Source organism: Prorops nasuta, unplaced genomic scaffold, assembly GCF_024137725.1.
Source record: "Prorops nasuta isolate Cenicafe-Biocafe unplaced genomic scaffold, Cenicafe_Pnas_1.2 PNAS00017, whole genome shotgun sequence".
Lineage (NCBI taxonomy): Eukaryota > Metazoa > Arthropoda > Insecta > Hymenoptera > Bethylidae > Prorops > Prorops nasuta.
Window position 1 is genome coordinate 4,841,815 of NW_027116814.1, and position 26,307 is coordinate 4,868,121.

Consider the following 26,307-nt stretch of genomic DNA (forward strand, 5'->3'; position numbering starts at 1 on the left):
CCCTGCAATTTCACCCCCTTCTCACCCTCAAACTCCAACGAGGGCTGAAACTCACTTTTTCTTCCCTTTTATTCTCCGCTACCATTACATCCCCATTTCTCTGCTTCTTTTCCACTGTACTTTCTTTCCTACATCTCTCTCACACGCATATACATATATGTACACTTGCTTTCTCCCTCCACTCGTCCCCTCTTGCGAAACACATCCACTTCTCTCCCTTCCTGCACATTTACCACAACACCTTGCTATATACGTTTCTTTAATTATGCTTTTACTCCCTTGTAGAAGGCTCGCGTTTCTTTTCATTTTTACCTACGTCCACCCTCGCCATTTCCCAGTAGTATGTACGAGACTGTTACCCTTTTATCGCAGCTAACCCGCTTTTCCTCTTATTCCCCGGTATTTCTTTTCTTCAACGTCGTCCATCTCTCTCTCTCTCTCTCTCTCTCTCTAACTAACTGCTCCTGACATTATTTAGAACCGGAGCAAACTAGACTACGTCCCTATTCGCGCAATTGAATTTCCTTGATCCCATCTACCATGCAAATTATTCCCACTATTTATCGTGAATTTCTGTGCTGATAATATTTTTCGTTACGCGCGTCCACTTGAATCTTGCACGATTTTTCATTCAAACGCGGAATCTCCAGTTTTCGAGGTGTTTCTTCGCTCGGCCAATTTTTCTCTCGACGAGCCCGTCCTATAGTCACATTTATTTCAGAGTCTTTTCATTTTTGGACCCCCTGCAACCCTTTCATATTCTCCCGCATACACTGCAGAGGTTCGCCCCTTCCCTTGCTCTTCCAGCCCTGTTCACTTGGAATTAGCTGCCTAATGTTTTCACGTACACTTCAGCCACTCGAGGCTTCTTTGGCAAAACCTCCCTGCGTTGGGGTTGATCAATTCACCCTGGAAACGTTTACTCGCAAGAGCCACTCGTTATAAGCATACCGATTTTAAATCATCAGATTCCTTTCTAAAATTCCTCCTATATATAAGTCATTCGTACAATGCTTTGCGTAAAAAATATATTCCGCTTTAAATTGAACTTTCCACTTCGCAATTTGGTGTCCAATCTTGATTTTATTGACGAAGACACGGTTATAAGGTTGTGATTTATTCCTAACGAGGGAATAATTTGATTTCTCCTGGTTTTCTTTCTCACGAAACTGGATAGTACATTTCGACAGCAAAAATCTTCTCACGGAGCAGAAAAGGTTTCGCAAGAATTAAAAGAAGAGTCGAAGGAACAATCGACGGGACTTTTCCAATTTGCGAATTGCGAAAATTGCACGGCTATTTTCGCAATTCGGGAGTTTCTTTGTTCGGGTCCTGGGGGATAGGATATATTCGGGGAATTAGTTGTCCCGCTTGGAATAGACGAATTTTCCAAGCTGCACGCCGTGACACGCAAGTCACACCGGAGCTGCGTGTAATTTTGTGCGTGTCGCGCAAGCACACAGCCGGAACAAATTGTCCCGGCCGCGTTTCGTAATGTACGTAGGCTATCTGTTTAATGGACAAAATTATCAAGGATCCGGATTTTCCTCTGCCATCAACTCTCTTTTCTCTTGAAAAATTTAATCGAATTAAATCCAACATTCACTCATTTCTCTTCGAGTGAGCTCGATTGAATTTAATTCACCTTTAAACAAACGCTTCTATTTCAATTTGAAAATTTATTTCAAGATTTTCTTTTAAATTTCTTACTACGTCGATTCTTTATTTTTCAGTAGCGAGGTGAGTAGATAATATTGCTGAGTACATTGTAAAGCAAAGAAGAAACTTGCGGAAAAATTTGGTGCGTTACGCGAAACAAGTTGAAGGTTTTATTCTCGAGAGACACCGCGGCTGGGGAGAGAGAATATGTTGCTGTGGCACAGAAGGAAGAATTTTTCCTACTTGTCTTTTGTGGTAAATTGATGCAAAGTGCGCACGTGTCGGTGCACGTTTGATGAGAAAGCTAGGAAATCCGAAGAAAACCTCGGCTTGACTTCCGGATTAGACGCCAATTAGTGTTTAATTACCGGGGAAAGTGACCGAACCTCGATCTGTCAATTAAAAAAAGTAAATAGTTCTTCCTCTATTGCACCATGTATAAATACTATAAAAATGTAATTAATCCGGTAAGAAAAGATCGAATTGTATTATTTTCTTAAGTTACATTAAAAACGCTTGGTAATTCTCTGGCACGACTACGGGGTGTCTCGTAATCCCATGTGTCTCTTGTTAAATTTCGCAAACGAGTAACGATGCTAATGACGAGCGCTTAATTGATGGCACTCGGCGTTACGTTGGCGTGACTATGGGATAGTTGTTGACACACTCCTAACTTTTATTTTCACTCCAAGACACTTATGGTGTCACACTCTATGAATTCAGGGACGCAGCCAATAAAATTCACTCGATAAATTTTATTCAAGCCAGTCTAAAATCTATCGTAAAAAAGCAATAATATGAAATATAAGTGACTCGTTCAATCGTAAATCATTCGGACTAAAAGAATTTATCGTACGGAAATTGGAGTAAAACTGGGAGAATTTTAAATATATTTAGTATTACAATTAAATACGACGTTCGTCGCAGCTAAGGATAAAAAGCTTCAAAAGCGTTTCAAAGAAAATGAAAAATCTCACGAATTGCACGTTCCTCGAGTAGAAAGAAGCGCGTCCATCCCTGAAGGGCGAATATGTGACGATACTCCATGCGTGACCGTCGCATAAAAAGGTGAAACTCTGCAAATTAGAGAGTCACTCTTGTACCGCGACTAGCCCAGATTGTACCAAAAGGTTCATAATCGAGTTTTAAAGAGATGAGAGCTAATGAGAAAAGTTTGTAAATAAGAAAACAATTGTTTATCTGGCTTCCAGGTGGAAATGCAGTGAAGCTGTGCGTTCGATGAGCAAAGATCTCGATTAATTGTTGAAAATGACGCAAAAGTGCCTCTTGATAGTTTTGCTGGTGGCCCGGAGCGTATTTCTAGTGTTGGCCGAGGAGGATTTTACCACGGGACATCCCGAGAACTCGGAAAGTTTCGATGGGGGTGACAAATTCCTGCCCGGCATCATCCGAGGCAGAAACTCGACGAAACCAATTCACATAATAAAAGTGAAGGAAGATTTGGACGAAACGATCGACACGAAAAAAAGCGCCAGGACTGCTCTTCACGCCTCGTCCAATCCCGATCCCAAAGTTAAGTACGAAGTTTGCCGAAAGGAATCCTGTATAGAGTTATTCCGAACGAATCTTCATAAAATTCCCTCTAACCACAGGCTCCAACTGCTGTAGCAACAGATACGAGTCGAGTTCTTCCATTCGTCCCGATCCAGGATACAACAGGATCCCGGGGGAGTCTGGACGTTATCCAAGTAGCTTCAACGATCGTCCTATAGACAGGTAAAAACGGTTTGAATTTTCACCGTTTTACTCGAATCACATTTTCCATTGCAAAATTGTTCCTTCCGATTTTTAGATACGGCTGGCAAACTTCTAACAGACCGATTTCTGGAAGTTCCGGAAATGGAAATAGGCCCGGTACCGGAAGTTACGGCAGTGGCAATTACGGAACGAGCCATCAAGCTGGAGATAGGTAAGAAAGGGAGAGTTTACGATGCAAATAAGATTTAGCCATAACACAGGGGACCAGAATTTTCCTCTGGTCTAGAAAGTATATATATATATAGCGTTGGAAAAAATTTGCATGAGCCTGGCACGGCTGGCATTTGAATTTTAGATACAACCCAAGGCCGAATTATGGAAACGAGGGTGCTGTCAGACCAGGAGGTTTCGGTGGTTATGGAGGTGGTTACGGGGGCGGTTATGGGGGAGGATACGGGCCTCAGAAACCACCTTATGGAGGTGCTGGACACGGCATTTCCGGTACTCTTGACGACGGAGACGAGTTTCCGTCACCCGGTGATTACGGCCCTGAGAACGGGCCCCATCAACCCGGAAACATCCACGCGCAAAAAGTATTTCTCACTTACAATCTTATATTAATATTCATGTAACACCTCGTCCTAATCAATCACGGCTTCATCAAGCAGATAATGCATGACGAATTTCTGTGGCCGCTGACAATGCTTTATATCGATCATTATATATTAATCTGTGCTCACCTGCGCGTTACATATCCACAATGCATGTATTATGTAGACTGCTGTAGAGGAAATAAAATATATATGCGACTGAGTTAAATATGGTACTTCGTGTTAGAAAGAATAATTAAATTTTACCGAAGGCCATAGCGTTGAAGGCTTTGGCTGGTGTGGCATTGATCGGTGCAGCTGCAGCCCTTGCAACGAATCCGGTCCTTCTGCCCATTGGTATCATCTCTGGACGGAGAAAAAGATCGGTTCCCGATGAGGATTTCGAAATGGATCGCATTCTTAAAATTCTAACCAACAATGTTTCCAAGGTATGCATTTTGCCCTTCCAACGGTATATATAATCTGCAAATGATCATTTGTATTATTTCTCGATAATCTATCTCGAAAGGTTTATAATCATGGTACCGGAAGTTTGGGACCAATTTCTCCAGGATGCGTGGCAAGACTAACTTGTGAAATACAGAAAGCTTATATTGCCGATCTGACCAAAGTTTCTGAAAAAGACAAAGATGAATATTTGGAGAATCGACTTACGGATTTGTATGATATATTTAATTACCTGTTATTTGATGGATTTCTTAAACGAAATAATATATAATTTATTGTTTTTTTGATTCTTTTATAGAATAAGGGACAACATTTTAACTACAGATGCAGTTAGCAATAGATTGAAAAAGTTGATAGGAATTGCGATGAGTGTCGGATCCAGTGGGAGAAGCTGCAATATCTTTACCTGCAATTTTTTATCGAATTAGAATTAATGTAAATATAGCAATAAATTGTAGTTGTTAAAAGCGAGTATCGCTTTCAGTGATTTATGCGTAATTGAATTTTAAGTTTTTCATTTTTCAACGAATTTTTAATAAATTTCATTAAAAATGTTATATGTGTATAATTGATGATTATTTTTGCTTGTACAATTATTAAAATAAGATTAAAAGTTTTTGCAGTAGAAAGTAAAGTTTAAAAAGTTTAGGGAATTTCCGAAAAGTATATATACCAATGCAAAAATATTCCATGTCCCTAGATAAGCCCTTTTCATGATTGTGTGAGTGTCAGTACTGTCAGTATGTGTGAAGCTACATGATGCATATGTTCACTGTTAGCTTCATATGATTGAGTATACAATGGCACGCGGATATAATTAAAAATATTCGGATATATAACAAAAATATTATATTTACTTAGTTTTATCATATTAAAATGGCGTCATCGTATGTCAAGGATGAGCAAGGTATGATTTTTCTTTCATCAATGATAAGCTAACCTCTACATCTCTATAAGTGTTTTTAGATAACCTGAAAACTGTAAAACATTCATATTCTGTGCTATTTATTTACCCCTTCTGTCGAGTATAGTTTTCATAAAGCATTACCAAATTGTATTACATCTGTATGTTATCATATTTTTCTGAGTCTTTGGTACTTAAAGCATTTTTCTATAAATGTAAACAAAAGATAAACAACTATGATACTCACCTAAAGAGACAAAATAAATAGTGTAAACACTTAACAAGTTAATACCAAATGAATTATTACTTAAGAACTGTATAAACTTACAGGTGGTACATTTATCCCAGCTAGTCAACGTCCTGATGGCACTTGGAGAAAACCAAGGCGTGTAAAAGATGGATACGTACCTCAAGAAGAAGTTCCGCTGTAAAAATACAAATTTTATTGTGATTTTTAAAGTTAAGACATTACTTACAAAATATATTAATTCCAGATATGAGAGTAAAGGAAAGCAAATAAAGAATAAGCCACAATACCCAGTTGGAGCAACTCCTGAATATATAGCAGAACATAAAGCAAAACACGAAGCAATGCTGAGGGCTAAAGCAGCTGTAGCTGCTGCTGCTAGTGGAGGAGGCCAACCTAAATCCGAGGGTAAAAAGAAAAAGAAGAAAAATAAAAATAAGGCTGGAGTTGCAACTGTTACAGAAGCTGTTGCGAGAACTTCGATATCTGAACCTGATTTTACCTTTGTTAAAGTAAATAAGAAGTCTGAAAAAGAGCCTGTAAAACCAGTACAAAATTTATCACAAAAGTCTAGTGATAAGGTACAAAATAGCAGTAAACAAAGCAGTACGCCGTCATCAGTTAACATTAATAAGCCAAAAGTAACGTCACAAGCTGATACTTCTACATCTGATCCACAAAAAAGGCTAAAACAACTAAGAAAAAAGTTAAGAGAAATTGAAACTCTTGAAGAAAAAATAAAAACTAATGTTTTGAAAAATCCTGAAAAAGACATACTTGACAAAATTGCGAGGAAATCTGAAATTACTAAGGAGATTAAAAGACTCGAACAGAGTCAATAGATGCAATCTGTTTTATACTTATATAGTACAAGTTTCATTGTACTTTTTCATGGCAATTGATTTGGAGAGTTTTATTAGAGAAAAAAGTCTTACCTCTTTGATTTCATTATTTAGAAAGATTTATATTTCAAATGACACACTATTGTAATCAACTTCTTTTGTGTATGTATAGGATACCTGAAGGATATAAAGTTTGCATTTATACTTGGATAAAAGCAATTATTATTAACATTCATACACAATCGTATGAAAAGCTAAATAGTGAGATTTTAATAAATGCGCATTTTGTTTTTAACAAATGATTTTAATTTTATTTCACAGAACATTAGAATATTGCATTTTCGTCATTGTTTTTTCATTCTTTCATGCGTATATTTCAATGTAATAATTTTTTGTAATAATTTATGTCTGCATAGTCTAGTAATTATAGTTATGTGCACATGAAATTGTAGCATAATTTCATATACTCAAAAACCTAAACATTTTCTGGACAGGTAATGAGAAGTGTTACTTAAAAAACAATTTTACAATTTCTTCTATGGATAAATTCTGTTGTTTATTTTTAAGATGCGAGTATTTGTTAATTTATTTCCAAATGTTACATTTTTCCTCCGGATTCATTTTGCTTCCAATTGGGCACGAAAAGGCCTTAGAGAATTCTTCAGAGTTTGATAATCCACCTAAAACTCTAATACGTCCAGTACTATGAACATCAGACTCTAATTGATTGATCACTTCAGCTGGTCTGACACTCTCGCACCAGGCCTAAAATATAAATTCATTTAACGAAAAAGAAATTAAGTAAAGAATAAAATAAAATAAAAAATATCGAAATATATACGAACTGTTGCTGTGGAGAGAAAGAACAGTTGATCTTCGGTAAGATCTTCTAATCCTGGAAGCTTATGATCTGGCGTTTTTTTATCTTTTTTCCAGATCTTGAAGGCTTTATAAAGGCTATGGATTCCTGTATTATCAGCAACATTTTCACCTAAGGTTTTGTTACCGTTTGCCTTAACCGTAACATTTCCAGCTTTCAAAGAATAAGAGCTATATTGCTTAACAAAGCACTCTACTCTCTTCATATACTCTTTATCCATACTTTTATCCCATTCAAAACTTTGGCCATTTCCATCGTAACGACGACCTAAAAATTACATTCTTGTAAGGCCTACTATACTTTAGTCAAATAATATATTTCTTGAAGAATTTTAACTGGTCTTACCAGTAGGATCGAAACCATGAGATATCTCATGACTGAATAAGTAACCTATGATGCCAAAATTAACAGCACTGAAAAATGCATAGAAATAATAAAGCAATTAAAGACTTATATATTAAATTAAAATATTTGTAAAAATGTTGACTTACTCTGGATGCGAAGTAGAAAATATAGGACTTTGGAAGTCTGCAGCATTTACATCTAAAATAAATTTTGATAATTAAAAAATTAGCTGTTTTTTCGTCTCTCGTAATAATTAATAGTACTTACTCAGGGTATTAAATATGGGAATATAGGCAGCATTAATTTCAGTAGGTTTGCTCAAAAGCCAACTAATATGAATTATAAGAAACATTTTCAAAATATTAATACACTATTAATAAATTCTGTTTATTTGTATTTACTTTTTATGGTATCACTTACGGTTCCAACTTAAATTCTCCGTTCAACATGCTTCTCAAAGATTCAAAGAATGCATACTTTTTATAAGCCAATGCATTTTCAAAATGTTGAGAACCAAGATTTAACTAATGGATAAAAAATTAGATAAAGACATTGCTAATTAAGTATGAAATATTTAAATTAGTAATAAAGATCATACTCCTTCGTATTCACTTTCAATGATAGAACCATGATCGTACCAGTCAGGATAACCAATGTTTTCCTTCATTTTGTCTACTTTTTCTCTTGCCATTTTCTTCATATCATCATTCATCCAAGTGGATGTTTCAATCTCGAATTTAATAGCAGTTTTCATTACATTGATCATATCGGTAGCCTTGAATAGAGTAAAATTTATATCTACATAGATATAATTTATAAATTAATTAATGATAATACAAAGTATTCATCTCTTACAACTTTCCCCGAGCTTTTATCGTAATACTTCTTTAGATACTCGAAAGTAATTGCTTCAATCAATTCTACATCATCAATACAACTTTTCCATCTAGGCGCTTTCTCCGAAAATCCATAAAAGTGTTTCCAAATTTGAAACTGCATATTTCTCATGTCATCGGAAGTATATCGCAACAAACCGCTTATAAAGTTCCACTGAATATAATTCACTAAAACGTAGAAAATAAATTTATACTTTTTGAAGAATTCTTTAAAGATTTCAAAGAGTTTAATAATCATTATATTTTAAACTTTACCAATTATTTCCTTAGGCGTTTTCTGTATAAGTCTTATGTATTTATCAAATTTTATCTCCGACATAATTATTGCACCTGGAATATCTGTTAGGTCAAAATCAATTTCATTGAACATCTCTTCCGCGATCTGTTGGAATACGTCCTATAAAGAGATAATGAGTATAGATAAATTAATTATTTCTTAAACATAAAATGTCTGTGTTAATGAAAATATTAACTTGTATGCTTGATAAATCTTCATTCTCAGGGTAATCTAATTGGTTGCAAGGAATACTGGTGCCATCACTGCTATCATTTTCATAACTATCATTCGTATCACTTTTATTCTCACTTGAATTCATCCATATCATCAATAATTCAGGAGACTCAATTTTCTTAGCCTGATTATCCATCCCTTGTTTATTATTTTGACCAAATCTCAATGTTATTTCCTCTAATTGTTGTTCGAAATCTTGAGATTTTAAATCATTCCATTGCAGAGGCTGACCAGGTGTTCTACGTCGTCTATGTATCGCACTAAAAATATTTTTAGATGTTAATATATTCTTTGAATTTTTTGTTTTATCAAAAATCCTAGAGATTTCACGCTTTCTCTTTTTTCTCAAGGAATTTGGGTGATTTTGTGAAATTTTTTCGACGTCTCTCATTGGTTTTCTTACTCTATTTGTATTCGCAGTGTTGGTTCTATGTTTAATTTTACGTTTATTACGTGTCACTGCAGTAATGTCTTTTTCCTTTTTATGATTAGCTTTACTACGATTCTTTTTTACTTCACTTTTGAGAATTCTTTTTTCATCCTTATTTTTATCAGAATTATCATCTGCGCTAAACATTTTTTTACGGTTCTCCTTTGGCTCTGTATTCTCAATAGTTTGAATCTAAAATGGAAATAAATTATTTATAATTTCCATGTGACTTTAGGAAATAATAATTAACAACCTTATATAGTTCTTTTTCAAAATTTATCAAATCATCAACATCCTTGGCTAGCTTTTTCTGATCGAGAACAATTGCTTTTTCTTTTGCAATTTTATTGGCAGCCTTCATAATAAATAGTTTGTAATGATCGGATAAATACAACATTTTACGGTCAGGTAAAGAATCCTTTAACGGTAAGACTGGGTCCCCAATCTATAATAATAATGATTTAGAATTAGAATATTTTCTTTTTAGTTGGAATAAAAAATTTATTCCTTACCATTAAGGTCGTTTTATTAAACTTTTCAGTTATCCCACTTGGAATAAGTCGGTAGCTAGTAAAACTCGTTAGGCCTATCATTTTTGCATAATACTTTTCCACATTAACCCAAGTGTAATTAAACGAATTCCATTTGCCAGATTCCATGGCCATTGGCCAGCCACCAATTTCTGACACAATTAATTCGATTGGAGCTACCCCTCTAGCATTCAAGGTCACTGCAGTACCAAAATGACGTAAAAAACATAATTCTTAAAAAAATATAATTAATCGTTTTTTACCTTCGTCCATACAAGCTTTGTACCATCTCTTAACTAATTTTAAAGGCTGGATATCATTAGGCTTAGTTTTCGTTAACAGAATATCTGAAAAGTACAGCTGTTTTATAAAAGACTATGTAATTTTAGTTATTTTTGGAAAGCACAAAAAATTACCTCGAATTTTAAACCGAGTGTTTTCTTGAGGAATAGACCATAAATCCCAGGCAATTGCCCAAGGAGGAATTGGATTACTGTTTACCCAATTACCACAAGCGTATTCGTAAAAATCATCGCACGGATTAACACTTCTATTCATATTTGATAGAATAAATTTTCCTGCAATGTAAATTCAATTTTCTTCACAGACACAGTGTTTTAACAAAGTAATTGTTTTTTATTGAAATTATTTATATTAGTACTTGCCTAATTCTTTACATTCTACTGTTTCGCAGACTACAGCTAGCTCCGACTTCCTCTCTTCACTTGTTTTCGGGAGATGAAATTTAAACCAAGAAAAATCGAATAAGCCAGACCAATTGTTATAACCTGTCAAAGAGTCTGGAAATGCTCGCCCCAACACCATGGTTCCTAAGCAAAATCTTTAAGGAAAAATAATGCTATCAGTAAATCACATAAGGTTCTATTATTGGTTTACTAAAATATACAATAATTACATTAAAAGCCAGCGAAACATTTTTCTAGACAGCTACACAAATTTTTACTTGAGTAGAGTTCAGAGTAAACTTAAATTAAAATTCATTGGTGAGAGAGTATAGGCTCATGAAAAAGAGGAAATGGCTTGGATGATTAACTATTGTCAAGGAATTATATGATAATTACAATTGAGATACGAGAAAATCAGCCACACATCCTCCATTGATTAACTTCCGTTTCCGGACCATCAGTACCTAGTGATAATACTATCATTTTTATTAAAATTAGATATAATATTTCACTGGTACTATTTTTGTATTATACATTCTTACACGTGATTTAAATTATAGTTCAGACACTACGTAAAATATAACAATATATTAGGTTGTTATAATTGTTTACCAAAGAAAATAATGGAAATTGCAGTAAATATAAATCATTCACACCCTGGGCATAAATGTTAACCATTTAAGTTTCGACGAGATATAGAAAAGTTTTCACTTCAATCATGTTTATAATGAAGGCAAAATTATAATTCACTTCCAAATATTACACTTCTTCTCCGGATTCATTTTACTTCCAACTGGACATGAGAATGCTTTAGAAAAATCTTCAGAATTTGATAATCCGCCTAAAACTCTAAAACGTCCAATAGTATGGACATCAATATTCATTGTATCTACCAACTTGGATGGTCTGATAATATCGCACCAAGCCTAAAATAGAAATACAATTAAAAATTGAGAAACTAGATAAAAACTTTTAAGACAAAAGAAATGAAAAACAAACAGCTGCTGCAGAATGGAAGAACATTTGATCTTCGGTATATTCTTCTAATCCAGGAAGCTTGGCATCTGGCGTTCCTTTATTCATTCTCCAAAGCTTGAAGGCTTTGTACAGGTTATATATTCCTGCGCAATCAGCAATATTCTCGTCCAAAGTTTTGTTACCATCTACTTGTACCGTACCATTATCAGTTTCTAAAGAAAATGAACTGTATTGCTGATGGAAGCATTCCGCCCTTGACATATATTCCTTATCCATCTGTTCATCCCATTCGAACTTTTTACCATTTTTATCCCTTTTACGACCTAAAAATTTCATTATATTATGTCCTATGGCATTTCTTTAATGTTAAAGCTGTTCATGATTTTAAAAGGTATTACCTGTGTAATCAAAGCCATGAGATATTTCATGACTAATTAAGTAGCCTAGGAAACCAAAATTAACGGCACTGCAAAGAACAAATAAACATATTTTTAACGAGATGATTAAGATCATTATGTTAATTTTATAGGTAAAAGTTAATTACTCAGGATATAAAGTGGAGAAGTATGGGAATTGGAAGTCTGCAGCTGGAACAGCTAAAATCAAACAATCGTTTTATTATTTTAGCTTATTTTTAATCAAATTTTTACTTACCAAGAGCATTATCCCAAGGTAAAAAGTAAGCATTTACTGCAGTAGGCTTGAGGTGGTTCCACCTATTAAAATATTTTGATTACATTATTATTGATCAAAAACTTAAAAAATATTTTAACAATAATTAATGTTGGTTTCACTTACGGATATCCTGCATCCATTTCTTGCGATAGCTTTCTCAATTCTCGCAAAGTTTTAAATCTCTCATATGATAAGGAGTAATCAAAATTTTTATAAACAATTTTTAACTAAATTAAAAAATTAAAGAAATGTTATAAAGATTTTCGCAGAATTAGTAAAGGTAATTAATCATCTAAAATACAAAAGTGGTAGTCATACCCCTCTGTAATAATTTTCAACAGCGGTATTATTATCTATCCATTTGGGATAACCAATGTATTTCTTCATTTTGTCTATCTTTTCTTTGACATCCTTCTTCATATCCTCATTCATCCAATTAGATTTTTCAATTTCTATTTTAGTAGCTGTTTTCATTACCTCGATCATATTGTTGACCTTAAGTAAATCAAAACTATTAACTATTAATTATTACTGATTATTTATCAATTTACCATAAGAAAATTATACCAAAACTTACTACTTCTGAATCTTCTTTACGGAAGTATTTTCTTACATATTCGTAGGAGATAACTTCACTCATTTTTACATCTTCAATACAATATTTCCATCTCGCTATTGTTTTATAATTAGGGGCACAATTCAAAATTGAACAAGCCATATCGTAAGTTAGGAGAAACGCTCTGCTTATAAAATTCCAATGAATATAATTGACTGAAATGCGAATATTAATTTCATTGTTCTATTAATATTGCAACAAATAAACCGGCGCTGTGTTATATTAATTACCGATTACTTCATTAGGTGTTTTCTCAAGAAGATTGATATACTCAAAAAGTTGATTTTCATTCATGTTTGATTCTACGTAAACATCATCTTGGTTAACATCAATTTCGTTTAACAAATCTTCATAGCATTCTTTAAAGAGCGCCTACAAAAAATAATCGAATAAACATGTGAAATTTATTAAATGAACACTCTTTAATTTGTTGCATATCTACTAACAGACGTACCGTCAATTCACTTGAAAGTTTTTCAAAATCCAACTCATCCACTTCCAATTCTTCACCACTATCATTTTCAGAATTGCTACAATCATAGTCATCATTGCTATCAACACAATTAACACTTTCATCTTGCTCCTCATAATCCTCATTTTTGGCATTATTATCTTTTTTGTGATTATCCTTTAAATTACTGTTACTCTCAGCCGCATCATCATTTTCAGTTGCATTATTTAGCTTATGTTTCTTATTTGTTTTAGTCTGTATAATTTTATTTTTCTTGTTATGATGAAGTTTTAATCGTAAAGAAATTGGATCCAGTCGTTCATCAATACCTTCATTCGCACGTTCAAATACCTTGTCATTAACAACAATATCTCTTTGCTGTCGTTTAAAATTATCAACCTGTTGACTATTCCTTTTATTATGATCACGACGCTTTGATCTTCTGTTCAATCGAGATAATAATCTTTCCGCTTTCCCTAAGAAATTCTGGTGGCTGCTGCTTCTATGGTCTTTCGATTTCCTATTTAATTTTGCATTGAATTTATTCTTCTTATCTATTTTCTTAATAATATCTTTTTTCCGTTTGTGTTTACTTTGGTCGAGTTTCTTTACTGCCTCATTAAAGCTGATTTTATTCGCAACAATACAATCTTCGTGGACACTCTTCACTTCTTTTGTATCTCCCTCATTACACATCCTGTCATGGTCTATATCTTTATCCTTATAAAAACTATATCCTTCACGATGTATGCTTAGACTGTTTTCCTCCGCTTTTGCGTCCTGAATACTTTGAATCTAAGAAGGAAATTATTTTGTCATGATTTTATCGCTGCGTTTCTTATCTGTTAATAATTTAGCTAATAAAACTTAACCACCTTATATAGTTCTTCTTCAAAATTGATCAAATCGTCAACATCTTTGGATAGTTTCGTTGGAGAGAGGCTAGTGGCTGTTTTCTTAGCAATTCTTTTGGCAATTTTTATAATAAGCTGTTTATAGCTATTATTTTTAGAATGCACTCCACGATTCTTTCCCATCAAGGCTTCGAACGGAAGCCTTGGAACACCAATCTGTAATATGAATCGGTTAGATTATGAATGTTCTTTCACTTTAAAAAAAAAATTAACAAATATTACCCGGATGTATGATTTATTATATTTGTCATCCCAATATTTCGCTATAACTCTATAGTCAATAAAAGTCGAGACGCCTATGATGTTAGTATAATATTTGTCCACTTCTTTGAAAGATTTATCAAGCAAATCCGTTTTACCGTCTTTGTTAGCTAGAGGCCATCCACCAATTGTCGACACAATTGAAACGATTGAAGATAATCCTTTATCTTTTATCGACTCTGCACTAACAAATTAGAAATTAATTGAATGTGTGTGTGCAATTCTAAATAAAAAAAATTATGAATTAATGTCGTACCCTCGTTCATACAAGCTCTGTACCATTTTTTAGCCAACTTTACAGGCAGAATATCTTTAGGTTCTTCTTTAGCATCCAGAATTTCTGATAAACACAATTTAATGACAATCTATACACAGTTATATTTGGTACCGTATAAGAATGATAATAAGTACCTCGAGTCCTCAAACGAACATTTTCTGGCACAAAGTTGACTAAATTCCATCTGTCTGTCCAGAAAGGTATTGGATTACCGCTGTTCCAGTTTCCGCAAGCATATTCATAGAAATCGTCGCACGGATTGATGCTTCTGTTCATATTACCAAGAAGAAATTTGCCTGTGTATCAAAAGATAAATTTGTTTTCTAATCCTTATACAAGATGATTCTTACTTTTTGTATGCGTTTGAATAACTTGCCCATTTTTTCACATTTCTCTGTCTGACATATTACACTTGATTGTGCTCTTTTATCATCTTCTACATTATTCGGAACATGCAGCTTATACAATGGGAAATCTGAAAGATTGGAGTCAACGAAAATTGTATCATCTTTTAATGAATCTAACAACGTTCGTCCTGACACTCTGGTCCCTAAACAAAATCTAGAATAATAATAATTTCAGTAGATAGGCAAATGATGTTCTAATTAGTAGTTTACTTCATCAAATGCTAATTACATTAGAAACCAGCGAAACATTTTCACGAAAAAATGAATTATAATTGCAGAAATGACTTGAGCAAAGTTTTCGTCGGACTATTATATTTAAATAGACTAGTAAAAGGTTATATGCTTATGGAAGTAGGAAGTGCCTCAATTGATAAATATTGTTGCATAATTATGCGATATTTATAATTGTGTGATATGAGAAAATAATCTCTGCATTCTTCAGTAATGATTTTTCGCCAGCATTAATTATCATCAGCCATTGATATTTTATGATATATTTATCAAATTAATTTAAAAACTTCTGTAATAGAGTTTACGTGATTCGAAAGTATCTATTGCAATTCATAATATTAAATTATTGAAGATTTGTATATTTTTTGGTAGTTTATTATGATATTCATTTTTTCATATTCATACCGAAAAATTAATTATTTATAAGTAATCATTTTAACGTGACATAAATTAGATTGAGGAATAGATGTTTAGCCACTATTAAACTAAGATGATTTTAACGCTATAGTTTTTATCTATTAATTGGTGGATTGAAGCTGAATAATTGTACACTTTCTTTATTTTTCTAAAGATAACATTTTTTATGGTTAAAAATAATTACACAAATGTCATTTATTATTGCCACACATCACATTTTTCTTCTGGATTCATAGGACTTCCAACTGGACATTCAAACGCCTCAGAAAAATCTTTAGAATTCGAAAGAGCACCGATTACTCGGATCCTTTTAGGACTGTGCACATCATTTATTGCATCATCAAAATACTTCGGTTTGAAATTTTCACACCATACCTGAAACATGATTATCAAAAAGTATTTCACTTTTTTATTCTTTTATTTAAATTATGGTAATGACACACACACAAACATACAATGCTCTTAAATACCTGAATACACTTAGATATCTTGAAAATGACAAGGTTTCGAAAGAAATAAATAAGATACTTTTGGAATACTGCAAGAGGTATCTCGTAATCATATTTGTGCGATGTTGAAGGGCACTCATTATTATAGATTATATAAAGATCGTGAAGATTTCTTAAAATGGAAACTTACTTTTCATTTTACTTTTTTGTAGAATTTGTCAAGAGCTTTCTATAACTCTGTTTTATTTTCTCATTTCGTCCAATAAAATATGTGGTATTTCACGATTTGAAAGTGCGTACGTATATAGGTGAGTCGCTGTGCGTGTCAGGCCCACCCTTTCGGTAAAACCCATAATCATATGCAATTTTAAATCCAAATATCTCGCATAAATGATTGGATTAACTACAAAACCAACCAGAGGTTTTTAGAAAGTTTTTGAGACTATAGCTATACAAATAATGTGCTATAAAAAATAGGAATTTTTATTTAAAATAATCGTTGTGTCCTTTGTATGTCCATCAAGATATTTTTCGAAGTGAAACAAATAGTATTCTGAAATAGTAGCTCTTTGACAGTACTCTAAAAGAATTTTATTTATTTTGTATGTTATTTTATCATTTTCAAGATATTTCTATGTATCCAGTTTTGTTGGAATACTGAATACTAACAAATGCTGTTGACATGAAGAATAACTGTTCATCTGACAAATTTTCTAAGCCAGGTAATTTCACGTCTTTCTTCTGTCTTTTTGACATCCAAAGTTTGTAAGCTTTATAAAGTACATTTATTGACGTGGAATCTGCCATATTCTCTTCAACTGTTAAATCACCGTTAACTTGTTTGGTCACATTGCCAAGTTTTATCGTGTATTTATTATATTGTTTTACATAGCATTCCATACGATCTTCATATATATCGGATTGCTTCAAGTCCCATTTTACTTTCTTACCATTTTTATCGTAGGAATGAACTGTGAAATAAAATAATTAGTGCAAAGCGCGCTTTTAAATCATTATAAAATATCAATATTTATATATATATATTAATAGGTAATTTACAATGTGGACCCAAAGCATGTGATATTTCATGACCTATTATGTAACCAATAATACCGAAGTTGATAGCCCTGTTTAATCATTCAAAAATATATACGATTACGCTTTGAAATAAAAATACAATAAATGCAACACTTTTTTAACTATATGCTTACTCTGGTTGGGAAAGTGCAAAGAATGGTGATTGGAAATCTGCAGCTGTTATAGCTGAAATTAATATTTATAAGCCGTGTTCACCATATTCTTCTTAATACTATAATTAAAGTAATATTTTAAAAAGCTTATTTACATACTTATAGAATTGAACATTACTGCGTAAAAAGCATTCAGAGTAATTGCAGAAATGCCGTTCCACCTAAAATCATATTGATGTTAATAATCAATGAGCTTTGTAATACCAAAAGCAATCTGAAATGAAGATACTTACAAATTTACGTCCGCTTCTTCCGAAAAACTTTGTATTACTCTCATAGATTCGTATTTTTTATAGTTAACTACATTTTCAAAAAACTGGAGATTTACTGGAAGCTATAAAATGAAAATAAAATAACCAAAAATAATAATAAATTGTCGAATCGTATAGTAAAATTTAATACCTACACCTCTATAAAATTCTTGCACAGCAGAAGAATTATCGTACCAAGATGGATAACCTATTAAAGATTTAATATTTTCAATTTTGTCTATGGTACGTTGCCTTAGCCTTTCATTTAGGAATGTCGAATTGGAAATTTTCTCTTCAAGAATCTTTTGAACGAGTCCGACCATATCGGTTGCCTGGACATGAACAAAGTTAAAGAAGCACTATTTTCTTAAACAATAACAAATATAATCTTTTGCAACTCACAACTTCTTTAGCTTCATCGGGGAAATGCTTTCTTACAAATAAGAAGGAAGTAGCTTCTACCATTTTATGATTATCTATGCAAAACTTATATCTGAAAAAGCAATACTATTAAATTGAATTAAACTTTGTATAAATAAGAATACAACCTTGGTTGCATTTCCTCGATATCCGCATGATGCTTCCATGCATCAAAATGGGCAGCTCGCAGCTCGCTTGTCGTATACTTTAACATTTCACTCACAAAATTCCAATGGATATAGTTAACTGCAATTTTAACGAGTATTCTTATGTATCATATATATGGTGTACCTTAAATATATAAACGTTACCTATAGTTCTACTTGGCGTAGCCTTTAAAATTCTCGTTAATCCATCTAGATAAGTAGGAAAAAACGCAAATGTATACTTGAAATCGTTAAAATTAGCATCGTTCTCTGCTACGAAATATTTCGCCAGATCTTTTAGCGTAATCTGCAACGTGCATCAAATGTAACATGTGTCGAAGTGACTTATGAAATTGTTTCTAAACAGATTGTGGTAGTTATTACCTTCATTTTCTCTTTCAAAGCTTCTATTGAACGTGGTTTTCTTTTTTTCTCTCGTTGCAAATGAACATTTCTACGACCTTTTATTAAAAGATAAAAGTCTTCATCATCTGTTTCGAAATTTGGAAAATTCTGCATGCTCTTAGCACCAGCTACATTGCTGGAGCCACCAACGAAATATTTATCCTCCCAGTCATCGTCGCCTGAGCCGGAGAATATATCACTATCATTTTCATTTGAATACCCACTACCCTCATCAGCATCACTATCATCCTCATTTGAATACCCACTACCCTCATAATCATCACTATCATCATCGTCATCAGCATCCAAAAACTGTTAAAAATCAAAGAAAAGTCAGGCTGTATAATGATGCAATAGTTTCCATATAATATAATCAATATAAAAAAGAGAACTTACAGAAGTAAAAGCATGATATAAAGATCTTTCAAATTCAACTATATCTTCGGCGTCTTTGGTAATACATTCCGGTGATACAGCTGCACCCCTTTCCCTTGCTATAATTTCAGCAGCTTTTTCTATCAATTTTTTATACGCTTTGTCGTCATATATCTTATCACGATCTATGTCAAGTTCAATTTCAGACGAAAATGGAAGCTCCGGCTTGAACATCTAAAAAGCACTTTCTTTCTCACTGACGTTACAATTCACATATTAATAATCGAAGAAACTTACGTAGATTTCTCGTGGCGCTATAACCGGCGAAGTAAGTAAATGAAAGAAAGCAAATTTTCCAACTAGTCTACCATAATATTTGTCAACCTTGGTCCAATTGTAATTTTTCTCGCTCCATTCATCAGTTTCCATAGCGATTGGCCAGCCTCCTATTGCATCTAAAACTGCGATCAAAGGAGTCGTACCCCTTTTTTCGATAGCCTCTGCAAATGAGTATTCATATTATTTCATTCAATATTATATTTAATCAATTAATTTGGTCACTTTTGAATTAATTTAATTTTACCTTGATCCATACATGATCGATACCACTTTTTAGCCAGTCTCACTGGTAAAATATCGCATGACTCTATTTTGATCTCCAAGATTTCTAAAAACGATGTAAATCATTATTCTTATATATATGCATACCCACACAGTCCATAAGTTAAACGCCTAAGAATATAGATATATGCAAGTAACTTGCATCTTTGATGTGAATATTAGAATTATTAAAGAAATTGTAAGAGCTTTTTGAGTGCGAATAGTATGTGTTTCAAAAAGATTCCATGCAAAATTTTAATGTATATTGTGATAATGGAGATATTCGCGTATTGTTCCATTCATGCATGCACATATATCTTACAGTTGAATTACTCTCACCCTTGATTTGTTTAGCAATATTATTTTTAATTACATTCCACATTGTCCAATGATTTTCGGTAGCTGGCACAGGATTATTTATCGCGTAGTTTCCACATGCGTATTCGTAAAAATCATTACAAGGATTGGCAGTTTCGTTCATGTTCAATTTTATAAATTTTGCTGTAAGAAGAAGTAAATGTAAAGTAAATAGTTAATTTTAAATTCTTTATCGAGCATTTCTTTGCGAATATTTTATGACTGACGCACCGACTCTTTCACATTCTTTGCTTTTGCAAGCACGAGACTCAGCTTTGACTTGATTTTCATTTTCGCACGAATCTATGTTTTTTTCTTGAAATTCTTGCCTTTTTGAGAGAGAGTGCACATTTGTTGAATAATCTGGCAAGACATTACGCGTATGCCCAGAAATGTTTTCTTCTGCTTTTATGATTACCAAGAAGAAGCACCTTTAACAATAATTGATAATTATCGTTTTGTTACAACAGTATTATTAATTAAAATAAAACTTGAATGAAATTTGCACGAATGATAAATCAAAACTTATAAATTAATGAAGGAATATTTACTGCAGTAGAATCCAGTAATACATATTGTTTGACTACAGTTAAAACAACGTTTAATAATTTAGTAATAGTAAAACTACTTTAATATAAGAACAACGCGCTGTAAATACATGAATGTGAACATTAAATTTTGCAAACAAGAACTATAAATCCGAAGTACTGACAATATCAATCAGCACTTCCTCAATGATCGCATTTATACGATAGTCGTTAAAAAGAGAGATACCATATTATAAATTATTTCCGCTGCGTGCATATACAATTCATAGATTAGCATTTTTTTTAAAGGAAGGACGAGTGATACTCGTACAGTGTCAATTGATCAGTTTGATATTAGTAATTAACCGTAATATGGTAGATTGTACAATCTTATATATGCTTCTAAAAATAGAAGTGATTTTAAACATTGAGTAATCGTGATAAAAACAAAGTAAAAGTTGTAATTTATTTATTGCTGAACAGAAAGATGAGCAAATATGAATAATGAAATAATTTGACGATTACACACTTGTGTGCAATTAAATTGTCCGCTTTCCTTTCTTGTTCTAAAATATACTATTTTGATTATTATATACCAACAATTTATTGGACAATTATTTCTCTATACTTTGCTTAAATATTTATTAGATGGGAAACGATAAGTGTAGATCGAAACAATTGTTTTGCATTTTCTTTTAATGATAAGTTTTCATTTCAGTTACATTTACAATAAGGGTGAGATTATAATTTATTTCCAAATGTGACACTTCTTTTCCGGATTCATTTTACTTCCAACTGGGCATGAGAATGCTTTAGAAAATTCTTCAATATTTGATAATCCACCTAAAACTCTAAATTGGCTAGGACTGTGTTCATCGTAGTCTATCAGTTTTAACAGATCAGACGGTCTAATAGTCTGACACCAAGACTAAAATAGAAATACAATTAAAAAAGAGAATCTAATTAAAAACTTTTAGGAAAAAGAAATGAAAAACAAACAGCTGCTGTCGAAAGGAAGAACATTTGATCATCGGTAAAATCTTCTAATCCAGGAAGCTTGAAATCTGCTGTTTCTTTATTTTTTCTCCAGAACTTGAAGGCTTTATACACAACATTTAATCCTGCGGAATCTGCAATATTCTCATTCAAAGTGGCATCACCATATATTTTAGCCGTAATGTTTCCAATCTTTGCAGAGTACGAGTCATATTGCCTAACAAAGCATTCCAATCTTTCCCTATACTCATCTTCCATTTTTTTATCCCACCATCCGGAATAAGCTTTATCGAAAGTACGTTCTAAATAATATAATCGTATCCGTTACTTTCTATAGCATCGTTTTAATATTATATTTTTTCATTGATTTAAAAGGCATTACCATCAATACTGAATCTAAAAGCATGAGACATTTCATGACTAATTATATAGCCTAAGAAACCAAAATTAACTGCACTGCAAAGAGCAAATAAACATTTATTTATCGAAATGATTAAAACCAGTATATCTACATTGTGTGTAAAAGTTACTTACTCAGGATAATAAATAGAGAACCATGGAAACTCGAAATTTGTAACTGGAAGAGCTGAAATGGAATGCCATACATAGTGTCTTTACCGTATATTTTTAATCCACTTGTTACTTACCTATACCATTTTCCCAAGGTACATAAAAAGCATTTGCTTCAAAAAGATCATATTTACTCCATCTAATAATAATTGCAAATAAAGTTGACAAATATCGGGCATTGTTGATTAAAGACTTTTAAATTTCTAAAACATTAATAACTTTGATTTTACTTACATATCGCTTTCATCGTCTTCATCGTATTCTTGCGATAGTTTTTTCAGTTCTAGGATATGCTTATATTTTTCATAGGATAAAGCGTTATCAAAATGTTGAAAAATTATGTTTAACTAAATTGAAAATAAAAGATAATTAAAAAAAAATATAATTAAAGATGGCGAATCATTTAAAATCCAATATTAAAGATCATACTCCTTTATAATAATTTTCAGCAACAGTATTGTTATTGTACCATTTGGAATAACCAACCCATTTCTTCATTTTGTCTATCTTTTCCTTAGTACGATTCTTCACACCATCGTTCATCCAAGAAGATCTCTCAATTTCTAATTTAGTAACGTTTTTAATTACGTCAACTATAGCATTACCCTTCAATGAAACAAATTTATTAACTATTATTCATTAGGTGCTTTTAATAAACGGAACTTAAGTGTAGTACAGTCTTTTGGCTCTCGCTTTAACCTTCAATACAGTGCTTAGCTCGGTCTTCGTCTTAAGTGTTTGCTAAGCTAAAACTCGATCTTAGTTTGGTTTATTGAAACCAACCATTATTTATAAATTAACGATAAAAGAATTATATTAAAACGTACAGTTTTTAAATCTTCTTTAGGAAAATACTTCATTACGTATCCGTAGGAAATTATTTCAGTCATTTTTACTTCGCGAATACATTCTAGCCATCTTGGAATCCTTTTTGATGAATTCAAGTTTTCTTCTGTTTGCAAAATTATTTCTCTAGTATCAGAAGTAAGTGCAAACATTCTCTTTATAAAATTCCAATGAATATAATTAACTAAAATGCGAATAATATTATTTTTGTTGTTCTGTGTAAATTATAATAATGGAATGGACTGCACAGCATATTAAGAAAAAAAAGTTATTCATTACCCATTATTTCATTGTCTATCCCCGTGAGAAGCGTTGCATACCCACGAAGATTAAACTCTGTCATTTGTATTTCTACGTCAACATCATCCTTGTTAATATCAACTTCTTTGAACAAGCCTTCAAAAATTATTTTAAAGAGCGTCTACAAGAAAAATAAATGTACGTGTAAACTTTGTTATTTGAACATTTTTTAAATTATAACATATCTTTTAATGAGGTATACCGTTAGTTGTGTTGAATAACTTTTAAAGTCGATATCCACATCCTGATCGAAGTTCTTATAACTGTAATCTCCAAATATGTAGCAATCATTGTCACTTTTGTTATAAATACGATTAATTATTTCATTTAACTTCTTACAATACTCATTACTGGCATTATTATCTTTTTTGTTATTATCATTTAAATTACTGTTATTTTCAACTGCGGTATCATTTTCAGTTGCTTTATCTATTTTATATTTCTTATTCATCTTAATTTTCATGTTTTTATTTTGTTTATTATTAAGTGCTTTTAATTGCAAAGAATGTTTATCCAACCATTCATTAATATCTCCATTGTTACGTCTGAATGCTCTGTGTTTAACTGCAACTTCTTTTCTCTGTCGTTTAAGCTTATCCTTCTGGTTATCATAATGATGCTTTGATATCTTTTTGAACATAGATAATAATCTTTTTATTTTCTCTTTGATATTTTTTTGATTACTGCTTTTGTTAACTTTGGAATCTCTTATTAATTTATTACTGTGTTTATGCCTTTTGTGTGTTTCTTTATTAATACCTTTTTCCCATTTATATTTACTTTGGTCGAGTTTCTCTATCGACCCATTTATGCTGCTGTTATTTGCATCAATACTATCTTCGTCATCTTCATCATCATTGCTAAATAGAGTTTCCCATACCTCGAATTGGTTCGCAGTATTCCGAAACTATAAAGAAACTAGTTTAATCATAATTTTCACGTAATTTATTAAGTCTCAACAGTCCATTTAATAAAAATTGACTACCTTCCATAGTTCTTTTTCAAAATTGATTAAATCATCAACATTTTTGGCTAACTTCTCCTGATTGAGGGTAGTAGCTGTTTCTCTTGCAATAATATTGGCAACTTTAATAATAAGCTTTTTATAGTCGTTTTCATGTCCCTCTTTAGGATATATAAATTTTCTTAGTGTAAGGCGTGGACCATCAATCTAAAATAGGAAGCAGTTAGATTTGGGATTTCCTTATCAGCTTCTTTAAATGATTAACAATTTTTACCTGTATGTACGGTTTAATAGGTTCGCCATGCGACTTTTTTTGTACAACTGTGTAGTCAAAAAAAGAGGAGACGCCCATTATACTAGTATAATATGCTTCCATATTAACTGCAGATTTATAATTGGAATCCCATTCACCATCACCCATAGCTAACGGCCATCCACCATTTCTCGACACAATTGAAACGACTGAAGATAATCCTTTGTCCTTTATAGATTCTGCATTAACAAATTAAAAATTAATTGAATGGAATTTTGAATAAAACATTTATGAATTAATTTCGTACCCTCGTTCATACAAGCTTTGTACCATTTCTTTGCTAGCTTTATAGGCACAATATCTTCAGGTTCTTCTTTCGCATTGAGATACTCTGATAAATATAATATAAAGAAAAACGATCTACAATTGCAGTCGGTTATTGGCTAAAAATATCAATAATAAGTACCTCGAATCTTTAATTGAATATTCTGTTTCGTTAAACGTAATACAGTCCAAAAACGTTCCCAATCAGGAGTTGGATTACTGTTGCCCCAGTTTCCACAGGCGTACTCATAGAAATCGTCGCACGGATTTACGCTTCCGTTCATACTTGAAAGAATATACTTACCTGTGTATCAAAGGATAAATTTATTTTCTAATCATTTATGCGATGTGATTGTTACTTTTTATAAGCATTTGAATAACTTACCTAATTTTTCACATTCTTCTGTCTGACATATTACACTTGATTGTGCTCTTTTATCATCTGCATTCGGAACATGTAGCTTATACAATGGGAAATCCGGAAGATTGGAGTCAGCGAAAATTGTAGCATCGTTTGATGAATCTAACAATGTTCCTCCTAACACTGTGGTTCCTAAGCAAAATCTAAAATAATAATAGTTTAATTAGATAGATGAATGGAGCTCTAATTATGTCAATCATTGGTTTACTGTATTAAATATTAATTACTGCAGTAAAAACCATCGAAATATTTTCACCGAATAATACATTATAATCGCAAAAACTACTTGGGTAAGGTTTACATGGGACTATTATATTTCAATAAGCCAGTAAGAATTTATATCTTTATAGAAGTAGGAATTGCTTTAATTGATAAACATTGTCACACATAATTATGTGATAATTGCATTTAAGATACGAGAAAATCATATTCTCGTCCTTGAATAATGATTTTTCATTGCTACTAATTATATTATCAGTAGCCTATAATAATTTATAGAACGTTTATTAATTTAATAATAGCAAAGTATTAGAATAACAATGTGCTGTAAAAAATTCAATGCGAAAATTAAAAACCTTGCTAATATGAACTTCAACTCGTAAATACTGAAAATATCATACTTCCTCAGTACTTGCATTTGCGATAGTCGTCAAAATGATATCGTATTATAAGCTATTTCTGCTATGGATAATTCGTAGCATAGAATAGGATTATTTATAAAAGGAAGGGCAGCTGACACCCAAACGGAACCAATTTATCAAATTGATATTATTAATTAAAAGTAATATAGTGAATCGTACAATCTTATATTTCCTTTTAAAACCAGAAGCGATTTTAAACATAAAATAATTGTGATATATAACAATAGGTTAAAAATTATAATTCATTTATTGCTTAACAAATAGATGAGTAAGTATTA

At 32.2% G+C, this 26,307-nt stretch overlaps 5 protein-coding genes across 6 annotated transcripts; 2 read left to right on the plus strand and 3 right to left on the minus strand.

Moving 5' to 3' along the window:
- Positions 1 to 2,928: 2,928 nt before the first annotated feature.
- LOC136779529 (uncharacterized) lies at positions 2,929 to 4,872 on the plus strand. The gene is made up of 7 exons (XM_066737153.1): positions 2,929 to 3,223; positions 3,273 to 3,396; positions 3,473 to 3,589; positions 3,734 to 3,971; positions 4,241 to 4,417; positions 4,498 to 4,649; positions 4,735 to 4,872. The coding sequence occupies exons 1-7, from the start codon at positions 2,929 to 2,931 to the stop codon at positions 4,862 to 4,864; spliced, it is 1,233 nt and encodes a 410-aa protein (XP_066593250.1). The 3' UTR covers positions 4,865 to 4,872.
- Positions 4,873 to 5,193: 321 nt separating this feature from the next.
- On the plus strand, positions 5,194 to 6,952 carry Pym (partner of Y14 and mago). The gene is made up of 3 exons (XM_066737338.1): positions 5,194 to 5,343; positions 5,671 to 5,767; positions 5,835 to 6,952. The coding sequence occupies exons 1-3, from the start codon at positions 5,313 to 5,315 to the stop codon at positions 6,427 to 6,429; spliced, it is 723 nt and encodes a 240-aa protein (XP_066593435.1). The 5' UTR covers positions 5,194 to 5,312; the 3' UTR covers positions 6,430 to 6,952.
- A 52-nt stretch (positions 6,953 to 7,004) lies between these two features.
- On the minus strand, positions 7,005 to 11,114 carry LOC136779642 (membrane metallo-endopeptidase-like 1). Of its 2 annotated transcripts, none has more exons than XM_066737337.1 (16): positions 10,938 to 11,114; positions 10,687 to 10,862; positions 10,438 to 10,599; positions 10,285 to 10,368; positions 10,004 to 10,221; positions 9,745 to 9,936; positions 9,024 to 9,683; positions 8,806 to 8,932; positions 8,510 to 8,718; positions 8,253 to 8,429; positions 8,075 to 8,178; positions 7,922 to 7,983; positions 7,801 to 7,852; positions 7,655 to 7,722; positions 7,275 to 7,576; positions 7,005 to 7,194 (listed from the first exon to the last, which is right to left on the minus strand). In XM_066737337.1, exons 1-16 carry the CDS (start codon positions 10,955 to 10,957, stop codon positions 7,015 to 7,017), a joined length of 2,793 nt encoding a protein of 930 aa, XP_066593434.1. In that variant the 5' UTR covers positions 10,958 to 11,114; the 3' UTR covers positions 7,005 to 7,014. The 2 variants fall into 2 exon arrangements, with proteins under 2 accessions (XP_066593434.1, XP_066593433.1); XM_066737336.1 differs by having other exon boundaries at positions 8,806 to 8,947.
- Positions 11,115 to 11,133: 19 nt separating this feature from the next.
- On the minus strand, positions 11,134 to 20,856 carry LOC136779530 (uncharacterized). The gene is made up of 33 exons (XM_066737154.1): positions 20,739 to 20,856; positions 20,419 to 20,618; positions 20,170 to 20,331; positions 19,814 to 19,897; positions 19,528 to 19,730; positions 19,252 to 19,464; positions 18,835 to 19,167; positions 18,616 to 18,757; positions 18,433 to 18,550; positions 18,287 to 18,377; positions 18,040 to 18,216; positions 17,867 to 17,967; positions 17,733 to 17,794; positions 17,595 to 17,646; positions 17,443 to 17,510; positions 17,053 to 17,354; positions 16,136 to 16,309; positions 15,516 to 15,592; positions 15,256 to 15,440; positions 15,014 to 15,175; positions 14,859 to 14,942; positions 14,564 to 14,781; positions 14,303 to 14,497; positions 13,431 to 14,222; positions 13,214 to 13,348; positions 12,938 to 13,159; positions 12,679 to 12,855; positions 12,484 to 12,587; positions 12,340 to 12,401; positions 12,230 to 12,281; positions 12,084 to 12,151; positions 11,707 to 12,008; positions 11,134 to 11,633 (listed from the first exon to the last, which is right to left on the minus strand). The coding sequence occupies exons 1-33, from the start codon at positions 20,759 to 20,761 to the stop codon at positions 11,454 to 11,456; spliced, it is 5,520 nt and encodes a 1,839-aa protein (XP_066593251.1). The 5' UTR covers positions 20,762 to 20,856; the 3' UTR covers positions 11,134 to 11,453.
- Positions 20,857 to 21,408: 552 nt separating this feature from the next.
- LOC136779595 (neprilysin-2-like) lies at positions 21,409 to 25,678 on the minus strand. The gene is made up of 16 exons (XM_066737259.1): positions 25,616 to 25,678; positions 25,353 to 25,531; positions 25,110 to 25,271; positions 24,951 to 25,034; positions 24,665 to 24,882; positions 24,412 to 24,597; positions 23,629 to 24,333; positions 23,406 to 23,547; positions 23,108 to 23,310; positions 22,710 to 22,886; positions 22,515 to 22,627; positions 22,358 to 22,419; positions 22,245 to 22,296; positions 22,093 to 22,166; positions 21,714 to 22,012; positions 21,409 to 21,642 (listed from the first exon to the last, which is right to left on the minus strand). Exons 1-16 carry the CDS (start codon positions 25,654 to 25,656, stop codon positions 21,463 to 21,465), a joined length of 2,877 nt encoding a protein of 958 aa, XP_066593356.1. The 5' UTR covers positions 25,657 to 25,678; the 3' UTR covers positions 21,409 to 21,462.
- Between the last annotated feature and the right edge of the window lie 629 nt (positions 25,679 to 26,307).

Bases quoted from the DNA above. Each gene is read 5' to 3' on its own strand.
- LOC136779529 (XM_066737153.1), top strand. From the start codon at position 2,929: ATGACGCAAAAGTGCCTCTTGATAGTTTTGCTGGTGGCCCGGAGCGTA. The intron at 3,224-3,272 runs GTATAGAGTTAT...CTCTAACCACAG, and splicing joins AGTTTGCCGAAAGGAATCCT to GCTCCAACTGCTGTAGCAAC. The intron at 3,590-3,733 runs GTAAGAAAGGGA...TTTGAATTTTAG, and splicing joins AGCCATCAAGCTGGAGATAG to ATACAACCCAAGGCCGAATT.
- Pym (XM_066737338.1), top strand. From the start codon at position 5,313: ATGGCGTCATCGTATGTCAAGGATGAGCAAG. The intron at 5,344-5,670 runs GTATGATTTTTC...ATAAACTTACAG, and splicing joins GTATGTCAAGGATGAGCAAG to GTGGTACATTTATCCCAGCT. The intron at 5,768-5,834 runs GTAAAAATACAA...TATTAATTCCAG, and splicing joins CCTCAAGAAGAAGTTCCGCT to ATATGAGAGTAAAGGAAAGC.
- LOC136779642 (XM_066737336.1), bottom strand. From the start codon at position 10,957: ATGTTTCGCTGGCTTTTAAT. The intron at 8,948-9,023 runs GTTAATATTTTC...ATCTCTTTATAG, and splicing joins AAGATTTATCAAGCATACAA to GACGTATTCCAACAGATCGC. The intron at 8,179-8,252 runs GTATGATCTTTA...TTTATCCATTAG, and splicing joins TTGAAAGTGAATACGAAGGA to TTAAATCTTGGTTCTCAACA.
- LOC136779530 (XM_066737154.1), bottom strand. From the start codon at position 20,761: ATGTATTACTGGATTCTACTGCA. The intron at 15,176-15,255 runs GCAAGTTATTCA...TTTGATACACAG, and splicing joins AGAGAAATGTGAAAAAATGG to GCAAATTTCTTCTTGGTAAT. The intron at 14,782-14,858 runs GTACGACATTAA...TTGTTAGTGCAG, and splicing joins CAGAGCTTGTATGAACGAGG to AGTCGATAAAAGATAAAGGA.
- LOC136779595 (XM_066737259.1), bottom strand. From the start codon at position 25,656: ATGTATTATTCGGTGAAAATATTTCGATGGTTTTTACTGCA. The intron at 24,598-24,664 runs GTAAAAATTGTT...TTCCTATTTTAG, and splicing joins CTATTAAACCGTACATACAG to ATTGATGGTCCACGCCTTAC. The intron at 22,167-22,244 runs GTAAGTAACTTT...TGCTCTTTGCAG, and splicing joins TTCTCTATTTATTATCCTGA to TGCAGTTAATTTTGGTTTCT.